This window comes from Condylura cristata, unplaced genomic scaffold, assembly GCF_000260355.1.
Source record: "Condylura cristata isolate star-nosed mole 26May11 unplaced genomic scaffold, ConCri1.0 scaffold00023, whole genome shotgun sequence".
Taxonomy (NCBI): Eukaryota; Metazoa; Chordata; class Mammalia; order Eulipotyphla; family Talpidae; genus Condylura; species Condylura cristata.
Genome location: NW_004567124.1, coordinates 31,025,557 through 31,037,415, shown reverse-complemented (window position 1 = coordinate 31,037,415; position 11,859 = coordinate 31,025,557). Strand labels below are relative to the sequence as shown.

Genomic DNA, 11,859 nt, shown 5'->3' with positions numbered 1-11,859 from the left:
AAAAAAAAACATTCTGAGTGCTATTCCTTACAAAGATTTCCATCATTGCCTTCAAATTCATATAATCGGAGAGAAATTATATAACAAATGATTTGGGTCAGTTCTTACACTGATAACAAACAGGTTTCCTAGAACAGTTTCCTTGGCATTTGCTGCATGTAATCACTTTCCTTTTCCTCACCTAACATTTTACCAGTGCTCCGATGCAGTGAGCCTCACTGTAAGTTGAATCTCAATCACACCCACCATAGTCTGGTGGGGGGTTGAACAAACACTAGTAACTCAAAAATACACTGACATGACTTTCAGGACTTACTTTCGTTATGAAGTTATGACTCCTTCAAGATGTCAGGACAAGAAGCATTTAACAGCAGAGTAGAATTGTTGCTTAATTCTTCAAAGGGTTTTTGCATGTGACCAAGTTGGTAGGTAAATACACTAGAGGAGATCTTAGGGGGTCACTCCAGCATATATCAAAATGGGGAGGAGAGACAGGGATAATTTCTCCCTCCCCACCCAGATGTCTTTTGATGAAGCATTAGTGAAATCATCACTGTTAATTCTACCATCACAGAATCATCATTCTAACTTTTATTTATGTGAGGACAGCACAGTATAATCTCAGTACAGTGCTGTTTAACCTAAGTGCAGATGAATCACCCAGGGACTTTGCTGAAATACGGATTTAGGTTTAATAGATCTGGAATAAAGCCCAAACTTCTGTACTTCAATGTTGATGTTAGCTTGCAAACCACACTTAGTATTATCTCTGCCGTCCCAAATGTGGAGCACATTTTACCTTAAGGTCTCTTTGTGGCTAAGGTTATCTATCAAGAGACCTAAACAGGGCAATAAACTCAAAATCTCTGCATTGAGAGAAACCTATATTGTAAACAAAAGTTCCCTGTGTTCTTACTGCCAGTACTCTGGATCTTTATTTCTGTCCAGATGGATTTACCAGATTCCTCTTGCTTAGCTGATGACAAATCCTGGCTCAGCTTTACCAGCCTGGTCTGAGCCTACTGTGCCAGCAAGTCACGCAACAGTGATTCGGAACACCTGCAGAAATAAAGTTCCTGGGCCCTAACCCTGAGATTCTGATCCAGTAGGTCTGAGGTAGACAACAAGAATAAACACTCTAGGTGGTTCTAACATATTCTGATATTTGGGGAAAGGAAATACATGAAAGGTTTTTAATGGATCGGAGTGCCATTCTATGGCACTGATGCCTTTTAATCATGTAAGACAGTAAGGAAAGATGGGGAGAAAAGAAACTCAGCTGGAGCATCTGATGTTATGACATGATTTCTTTCCCAATTTGGACTCTTGCTTATGGTCACTTATAGCTAATTCCAGTGTTAAGTCCTTTTCTCTAGAGAAGGTCATTTAAAAAATGAAGTATTATTCCACAGAAAATTCTTTTAGTTAATGATCAGGATGTCAAAGGAATGGTTATTTACCCTTCTGGTTGAACAAATACAACTGAAGTTTTTCATACAAATACAATTTTTTTTTAATATGCTATACCCAAGATGACAAACATTGAAATTGGTTAACAAAATCAGGACTGAATATTAACTGGTGCCATTAAAGGGGCAGTAGTATGTAAAATATAAAAATCACTTTACTTGGACTTTATAAATGACATGTTCTCCTGAAGAAGGGCTATGGCTTCATTACTTGGGTTCTGCTGGGGCAGATGTGGTATCTTGAGGAGTTTTAGCCTCTTCTGTTGCAGCAACAAGTCCTGTCTCAGAAGTAGTTACATTGGATAGAGTAGAGGCAGCTTCTGGAGTGGAACTGGCTCCAGCCTGACTGGGGGTGGACTCAGTCTCAGAGGCTGAGGTTTCCTGACTGGAGCTGGCATCTGCTAGACTGGGTTTGAGGTCAGCTTGAACAGGCATGACCTCTTCCTCTGCTTCCATTTCTATTTCCTGACTTTGAACCTCTTCACTTTCTTCTACCATAGCAGGAGGAAGCTGTAATAGAGTCTAGTGAAAAAAAGAAAACATCATTAACTCAAATGAATAAACAATAGCTTATGAAGCTGTCACATTAACATCATCTTCATAACAGAAACTGCTTACTCTTGAGTTCTCCAAAACACTGTTAAGTCATTTTTCTATAACAGATTTATAACAACTCTGATGACAAAAGCCTAGGCTATGCTAACTCCACAGAATATGCTTACAACTGGTATTACATAATAATAAAGTACAGGGCCTCCCTGGAGGAGCAAGGGGTTAAGTCTTGGTACTATGAAGCTATCACTAACCACTGCAGCACTAGTTTGATCCCCGACCAGGAAGCTGACCCACAAGGAACAGCAGACTTCTCCTGTCTTAACCCCTGCTGCCTTCAGCAGTGTATTTCAGATAATCCATGTGTTTGCTCCCCACTCTGTCTCCGGTGAATCCTCTCACACCCCTGTACCTCTGCCCTCTACCCCAGTTCTTAAATTCATAAATAAATGAAATAAATCTTAAAAAAAAAAGTACATATTAAGTCTTTAGAGTGGCAAACTATATGAAAAATTAGTAGATTTTTTTTCATAAAGAAATTCACTGTTAACCCTTCTGGAAAAACAGTGGTTCATCAGGACTAACTGACACACCAATGAAAGGAAGGGCCAACTTCAATCAGGAAGTACTCTTAGGGTTGAGGTTTAGAAAGCGAGCCTTGGCACAGGCCCAGGGGGTGGGAAGTGCAGGGCACAAGGCTTCTGTCTCCCTCAACCAAAATGCTGGAGCAGCTCTAGATACTTGGCTTCCTCTTTACCCAGTAAGAGTGGAGCTAAGGCTTAGTTCCTCTGCTCAGAGATTGCTTTTCTTGGTGGAAATCAGAAATAATTTTAAAGTGCCATTTGTAATAGCAGAAAACAAAATGAAATAGTTAGAAATGAAACTAATAACATGTGTAAGGCCTGTGTGCTGAGTAATGAGAAAATTCAAAGGCCCAACAAAATGGAGAGAGATACTACATCCATGGAAAGGAAGACTTAATATTATTAAGATGTTAATTTCCTCCAAACTGATCCTAAGTTTATTAGTCCCAAAACATCCGAATTAAAACTTCAGCATGTTTTTTTGAGAGGCAGAAATTGACAAGTTGATTCTAAAATGTATATAGAAAACTAAAGGAACTAGAATAGCTTAAACAATTTTGAAAAAAATGAAAACAAAAATAAAACAGGACTCATATTTCAAGATTTACTATAAATCTACTCTAATAAAGGCTATATAGTAATGGCAAAAGGACATACACAGTTCAACAGAACAGAACAGAAAGCCCAGAAAGACTCTCATAGTTAGTCAGTGATTTTTAACTAAGAAAGCAAGATCTTAAAAGTTTTCATCATTAAGAAATAACAACAAAATGCAATACAATAAAACACAAAAATTTATTACATGATAATAACATGAATTTATTATGGAACCATTTCAAAATATATTCAAATACCAAATCATTCCATGTATACCTGAAACTGTTATATGTCAATTATCTCTCAATTAACAGATGATTTATCTCTTCCTCATAATCTACCTCAAATCACAAAGTAAGTCAATAGAGGAAAAACAGTTTATTCAGGAATGGTAATGTAACAAATGGAGATCAAAAAAGTAAATCACATGAAAAAAGTAAAGCCCAATCTTCCTTTGTACCATACTGAAAATTAACTCAAAATGTATCATGCCTCTAAATGTCAACTGTAACTACAAAGCTTCTAGGAAAAAACAATGGAAAAATATCTGGGCCAGGCTAAGATCATTAGTTCATAAAAAGCATGAATCATGATAGATTCTTTGATATACTAGATTTTGTCAAACTATAAAATTTCTGTTCTTTCAAAGACTGAAAAATGAAAAAAAGGTCACAGATTAGAAGAAAACATTCCGATAACAATATCTAATATATAGTTAAATAGTTAAAATAAATCTGAAAACTCTTAAAAGTCAATAATAAAAAAAACCTGTCCCCAAAAATGAATAGGAGAGATTAATAAAAATATCGTCAAAGAAGGTATACAGGGCCCTTCCTGGTGGCACAGTGGGTTAAAGCACAATACTAAGATGTTAAAGCCACTTCTGCATGACTTCGATCCCTGCCTATCCCAGACGTAACCCACATGGCGTGGCAGACCTCTCCTGACCTCCCTGCTGCTCCCCTCAGAAGTGTACTTCTTCAATCTCCCTGTTCTGCTCCCCACTTTGTATCTGGTGAATCCTCTCACTGCCCCTGCACCTCTGGCCTAAACCCCAGTTTTGTATGCACAAATAAATATTTTTAAAAAATTAATAAAAATAAAAAGAAGATATACAGAGGGCAAGTGACATGAAAAGATGCACCGCACATCATTAGTCATTAGGGAAATGCAAATTAAAGCTATGGAACCCAATGTATACCTATTGAATGGTTAGAATAAAAAAGCCCCAACATAACAAAAATGGGAGGGTGTAACAGAACCTGAGTTCTCACATCAGCCAGTGGGAATACAACATGGCATAGCTCACCCCCTTGTAACATGAGCTGGTAGTTTGTTTAAATCTTGAACTCATACCTTACTTCTTATTGTAGGCATTCTGCTCTTGGGAATTTACCCCAGAGGAAATACAAAGATTTGTACAAAAACATTTACAGCAGCTTTACTAGTAATAACTATTCCAAATTGGATATAGCCCAAAGGTTCAGCAAAAGATAAATGGGTATATCCATACAATGAATTTCTATTTAGCAATAAAAAGGAAAGGCCTACTGATACATGTAAAAACAATAATGACTCTCAAAATAACTATGCTGAATAATTGTAATGAAGAAAAAAAAACAAGTACATGCTGTATGATTCTTATTTATATAAATAGCTAAAAAATGAAACTCATCTATAGTTACAAAAAGCAGATCCTTGTTGACTGGAGGTGTCAAAGGGGTTTGTTAAGGATGGGAAGGACTGTTAGGGACATGCAAAAACTTGAGACAGTAGATATGTTCATTATCTTGACTGTGGTGATTGGCTCACAGCCACAACGTAGCAAATTGAAACATGTGGCACTTACTGCATGCCAAATTATACCTAAAGGTATCTTAAAAAATGGATGCTACATGATAATAACAACCTTTGGGTTTTGTTGGTTTCCTACAAGGAATTAACAAATATTTCGAAGATTTATTCTGCAATGGGGGAAGTCTTTCTAGCAAGAAAATAAGTCAATTACGAGAACTTACCTGATGATAATGATGTGTGGTCTGTATCAAATGCATGTACATATTATATACAAAGTTTGCCATCTGGGGCATATTCTTTATTATCTGTACTTCATGAGATGGTCTCTCTCCATTCTAGAAGATAAAAAAAAGTTTAGAATGAAACTTAAGACTTAAGGGTAGTAAGGGGACATTCAGATATAAACAGTCAATGTAGACTTCATGAAGATGATTGATTCAATTTCAATTTAAAAAAGGTTGAGACTAAGCAAGAGTTTGCTAAATGACATAGAAGAACTAATAAGAGATGAGCATAGGCAAAAATCTGCATAGACAAAAATATGGTCAAAAGCAGTGTTGCTTAATAACACACGTTCCAAAGATAAGTCTTAAGGTATTCAGAAAGAAAATATTAAAGTTATTATTCCTATTTATGTTTTTCTAAAAAAATAAGAAAATAACATTTACTATTATTAAACACATAGGTTCTCTATTATGAGGGTGAATACTCAAAAGCTTTGGGGAAATCTATCAGAACTGTCTATATGGCAGGTAGAATGTTAAGTGGGAGATGCCTAGGCTCTAAAATCCTAGAGATTTAGGTTCAGTAGGTCTGACACAGAAAGGTGATTCTGATAAAGTAATTGTTAATAACACACCAATAAACAGACTGTTTATAACCACTTCCCCAGTGCATTTATCACTTCACCATTGTAGGTAAAGTGGTAAAGCAAATGAAAAAAATACAAAATTGGTACATATTCATAAATCACCCTTGAATAAAGGCTGAAAACGTTCCTATTTATATCAATTAGAAAGCCTTAGCCTTTCTTAATATAGTAACAATTCAGAGAACCACAAGGAAGATAAAACTTCTATCAAGAAAAAGTATTTTACCTTATAATGACAAGTTATAAAGCACATAAGGCTAGTAAATTAAATAGTAATTTAATTTAGTATTAATCACAAGGACAATACTGCATGTAAACAGTATTCTTTGGAAGATGGTTATTTTCTGCAGCGGTTACAACATGCTGGTACAACTGTTGTCTCTCTGCTGGCTTGTTCCCCCTAACCTATGGGGAAAATGCTAAGGGCTCCAAGATTTTCTTTTAAGATGCCAGAACCTATGATGAACCCATCCAATCTGCGATGGTTGCGGAATATCCACCCCATCACATCTCTATTCTTTTCCTCCTATCTAAAAACTACTTTTGCAGGGGACCTCCCTGGTGGCGCAAGGGGTTAAGTCTCAACACTATGAAGTTATCGGCAGCCACTGCAACATGAGTTCGATCCTCAGCCAGGAAGGTGACCAACATGGCACAGCAGACCTCTCTCACCCACTGCTCCCCTCAACAGTGTATTTCAGCAGATCTGCTTATTCTGCTCCCCACAATGTCTCTTACCCCTGTACCTCTGGCCTACACCTCAGTTCTTACATGCATTAAGCAAATAAAAATAAATCTTTAAAATCTACTTAGCATTATTACTCTAAATGAAAAACATGGAGCCCAAAGTTTGCAGAAAGCATGCAAACTTTCATGTAAGAAGGAAAACAATAAAAGAAAAAAATTATTACTGACACTAGTGACATCTTGGCCCAGGTAACTCCTGGTTGTGAGGATGTCTGGTGCACTGTAAAATGTTTAACTGCATCCTGCTCTCTGCTCCTATATGCCAGTGGCACCCTCCCAGTTATGACACACAAAAATGTCTACAAGCATGAAAACACTTCCCTGGGGGAACACCCTCCTCCCCCACTGAGAATCATTGTGTTCCCTGTTTATATTATCTTTGCTTGATGATCTGTTAAGACATAGTTCAAGAGATATGTTCTCTGACACCTTGACTGAGGAAGAATAGGTAGGCACATATTTCTTGCTAGTCTCATCTCCAAATCCCTTCTGTGCAGGATTGTGTAGAGGTATATATAAAGACATCTGCTCTCTAAGTTTACAAAATACTAACTTAAAAGCATGATGTGTGATCTCAAACATTCAAATTTGTGTAGCCATTGGTTTAATGTGTTAAAATATAATTGGAAAGAGGAAAACAAATAATTGCCATTGGATGAAAATTTTCATGAATATTATGTTGTTTTAAGTTTTATGTTAAGATTATGTTGTCAAAATTTAAAAAAGAAAGCAAAAATAGGTGTCTGCTCCTTTGTGCAAAGGAATATAAAGAGGAAAAACCAGAAATTAAACAGGTGACCTATGGGAGGAGGAAGATAGAACTGGGGGAAAAAAAAGGTGATAGGAAAAGATTAACATTTCCCCAGAACATAAGCTTCTTGAGTTAAACCATTTATTATTCTATTATCAAAGAATTAAATTCCCCTTAGAAAGCTGAAGAGAGGCAGACATTAGAGATTCACATGGACATTGGAGTCAAATTATCTGGATTTTCAAATCTTGGATTCTGTATCTACCAGATAATGTGGTCAATTACTTAATCTTTATAATCGTCAGTTTCCTCACATGTAAAATGGGGTTAATAAAAAAGCAGCCTAAACAGAGCTATTACCGAGAAGAAATGAGATACATGTAAAAAGAACTAATTGCTGAATACATGCTAAGTACTCAATAAGTATTTGGTGGTATTTGTATTTTATAGAGGAAATGTAATTCCCTTCCCTATCAGAAGGAGCACGCTGAACCAGAGATCTGACAATTTATGTAATAATTTTCCTAGAGGAATGTGGCCATCTATGCTAGTCTGTACAAAGAAGAAAGAAATCCTACCTTTCTACTGGTTGGAAAAGGTTCTGTTGGGATTATATGCAAATGAAGTGGGCGGGCTGTGAGTTGGCTGAAAGCTGGAGTTAGTTCAAAACAGTTTTGGAAGAGGGAAACTCTGGCGAAGATATAAAGTCCAAGTCTGGCTCTAGACATGGCCACCACTAATCGACGGACGTCCCTTTGAGAAACAAATAAAACTGATTAGTGTACTTCAAGATTAATATTTCTACACATCTGTTAGAAAACATCCCATTTATATATTCCTGTTAAGTTGTGCAACAGGAAGTCAAGTCTCTTAAAACTTGAATAAACAGTAAGTTAATATGCTATATGACCAGTAAATGAAGTAAGAAGGTAAAAGTTTTATTATTAATTCCTAGATTTACTTTGGGGGTGGACAAATCAAAGTAACCACTGCACTAATTTAAAAGGTCTAAGTTGATCTACTAGCAATTAGGGTGCAGTTAGCTGTCAGTCACAAATTTACAGAAACACCAACACTGAGTCAATCTAAGCCAGTCCTCCATTTTTTCATCTACCAGATTCCCAAGCTTTGCCAAGGCCAAGTTTTACTTTTTAGCTAATTCCTACTACACTGTTTGTACTTATCTATAATAATAATCATAAACACAAACAAAAATAGAATGATATGTCTTATTCACTGGTACTTAGGCTCAAAGTCTGGTCCAGAAGTTCACATAAAATAAAAATGGTTAAACTGAATGATCCAATTATACTTGTAGTGACTGTTTGATGAACATTTGATAATAATGTCAGTTTTCTTTTATACTTCAAAAAGACTGCTTTAAAATCATCATTTAGACTTGTTTACTTGAATTAAATAGGTTTATAAGAGTAGCCATAGTAGTCACATTTTATCTACTAGTTGAATGGATTTTAGTGAAAAAAGATACCTTGGTTCTAAATACAAAGGAAAATTTGTTTCTTGAGATGATCTTTGATGGCCATTTAAATTTGTAAGTATTCCATAAAAGAGAAGTCTTTTAATAATAAAGTCTAATACAATCACTCTTAACTCCTGAAAGTGTTAAGGGAGTGTTACAGAGATCAAATGTTAAAAAGATTATAAAATGGCCAGAGAACCAGAAATTGGAATATTTATCTTTGTATAATAGGGGGAGACTGGGGGGTATGTAATTTAGTTACTTTGTATGTTGTTTTATGGCCTTGATGGGGTCTAGTTTCTCTTTTCAGGAGGTACTACCTGATGTCAGTACGAAATATTTACTTATGATCATTTGTGTGTGTGTGTGGGGGGAGGATGTAGAAGCCACTCCTAGGTAAAATGAGCAAGCACACTTCTTTGCAGTAATTTTGTGGGCCTGCTACATTCATGACACATGAAGGAAGTATCCTCTTCTAGGTTACTGAAAGCCAAACTTTTATTTTCCTCACATTTCCTTAGAGCCTCAAGAGCTCAGATTATAGGTGGGTGAATCCAATACTGGATGTATACTGCTAAAAATACTTAGCATGAGTTTTTATACAAATATTATAAAGAAAATTACGGTTAGAACAATGCTGGGGGGAAATGAGGCATTGGTGGGAAGAGGTGACCTAAACTATTGCTTTCTGGTAATCTGTGTATACTGAGGCTCAGTTTCCCCTTACATACAGAAGGCTCTCATTTTAGGTACAGCAGACAGTGCTATTAGAGACCATGACTCAGTACTTCTATGGGTTACTGAGTGGCTCTAAGCTTGATCTTCTTGTACATTAGGAGAGTCAGGCTAGTCTCTTGCAGACGGAATATATCTCTCTTCCAAGGAAATGTTTTATGTCTCCTCCGTAAGTACCATGAAGGTGAAATCATGAAGGTTAGATTTACCACTATAAATACCAGCATATTGCCAAACACCAGAAAATATTTGTGAAATGAATGACCAAGCACTATGAATCTAAAAGCCATCAGGCAAAAATGTAAAGAGCAGGGAAGAGGCGAGGTATATTTATGATTTCATATTTTGGGTTTTTGATGAATTTTAAATATATAAACCATGACGACCCATTCAGATAACAGCTATAATTCTCAATGTGGAAAGGAATATATTTTCAGAAGTTAGTCTCCAAATAACATGCTTGACACTTAAATATGCAAAAATGATCTGTATTTTAGGTTGCAATAGTCTTGAAACAATTTTTTGAACCATTACATCTTTGTTTATTGTTCTCATGTAACCTGATCACTGGCTAAGCTCCATGCAGACCTTGATTTAACCATAACATTATGAAAACTGGAGAACACTTTTTTTTATATTTACCAACCAAAGTAGTGAAATAAATTCCCCTTATAGTTTTGCTATATATATCATAGGATAAAGGCTTCTATATAAAAAAAGACTGCTTTGTAATAAGAAGATATTATTTCTATAAATTTGTAGTACAGAAATACATCACAGTAACTGAAGAAAAAAAAAAAGGATTGTTTTGACAATTCTTCATCTTGGGGGGAACAAATGCTTCCATTATCCTCATACGGATGCTGAAAGATTATGCAGGGGAAAGTCAGAAATTCCAAGCAATGAAAAGGTTACTATGAATAGACTTTTTAACATTAGTTCCTTTAATTTCTGATTATTTTTGAAGAGTAAAAAAGCTGAAATTACTAAAACAAATATTTAAGAATCAAAATATTTGGAGGCAAAGGCAATGGTTAACTGTACAAGTAATCAGATGATGCTGCATTCTAACAAAAAGCACCAAAAGTTGTCATAATTAATTATAATACAAAATAAAAAAGTAAAATCACTCAGTCACCCAAATTCAAATTAAAGCAGATGGTAGAACTGAATAATAGTGAAGTTTTTCTTAACATACCTGAGATGTCCCACTGCCCTGGTTCGTACTAGAGAAAGAAGAATATAATCATTCTGTTGACCTTGAAACCTATCAACAGTTGTCACCTGGGAAGAAAAAAAAAAAAAGGGAAATATGTTATATTTTCTACACACAGAAATGAGACTCTAGCGATGACATTTAAAGAATCTGCTAGAAATAAAAATCTTAACTCTTATAATAATCCCCACAGAAGTGAGGCCATATCTTGCAGTTGAAAGGACAAGTTAATAAACACTGCAAAATAGACCACAGTGACCATATTAGGCCAAGTCACTACACTATTCTCATATATATTCTCATATATTCATTTTACCTTCATTCATAACTAAATAAGCATCTGTGGAACTTATCCAGAGATAAATTCTGTGTTCCTCCACTGCTATAGTCCATGAAATCAAGGATGGTATTTAAACGTATTCCCTGACATCTCAGTTTGATGCCAAGTGGTGTAACAAATATATGCTTAACATATTCTTCGCTCTTGACCATAGTATTCCTCCATGAAAAAAAAAATAGAAAAGTAATTTTCACAGTACTTTTTGTTCAATTTGAAAATATATGTACAATAGGGAAGTTTACGAAAGTTCTTTTCTATTAATTCAACAAAATGCTTAAACTCTTATCCTACACAAACTGTAATTCATGTTCCTTACCTTACTTAGAAAGATCACAAAGCATTTCTTTTAAAGCCAACTTTGTGGTGGTTATCATTTATATACAGTAAAATGTATACTCATGTTAAGTGTACAACTTGTTGAATTTTGACAAAATATATTCCCATATAGTGACCACTGTGATCAAGCTTCCTATCACCGCAGTTACTTCTTTAGAGTAAAGCCTGTATTCCGCTACCCCAGGGCAGCCACTGATTTGTTTTCTATTATAGATTATTTTTTGCCAATTCTAGAATTTCATAAAAATATAATCACTAAGCATGTACTCATTTTTATCTAATTTCCTTCCCTCAACATGTTTTTGTGATAAATCCATGTGCTATATACATTAGAAGTTCAGGCCCTCCCTGGTGGCACAGCGGGTTAAAGCACAGCACTGAGAA

General features: G+C 35.6%; 1 protein-coding gene across 1 annotated transcript in view; it reads right to left on the bottom strand.

The window, feature by feature from the left end:
- Nucleotides 1–1,502: 1,502 nt before the first annotated feature.
- Nucleotides 1,503–11,859, bottom strand: part of AQR (aquarius intron-binding spliceosomal factor) — a 79,874-nt gene continuing 69,517 nt past the window's right edge. The window contains exons 29-32 of the mRNA XM_012728547.1: nucleotides 10,782–10,867; nucleotides 7,947–8,121; nucleotides 5,221–5,334; nucleotides 1,503–1,991 (exon numbers count right to left, since the gene is read on the bottom strand). Of these exons, the coding sequence (XP_012584001.1) occupies nucleotides 1,677–1,991; nucleotides 5,221–5,334; nucleotides 7,947–8,121; nucleotides 10,782–10,867 (690 nt within the window). The 3' untranslated portion in view covers nucleotides 1,503–1,676. The remainder of the gene's footprint in view (nucleotides 1,992–5,220; nucleotides 5,335–7,946; nucleotides 8,122–10,781; nucleotides 10,868–11,859) is intronic.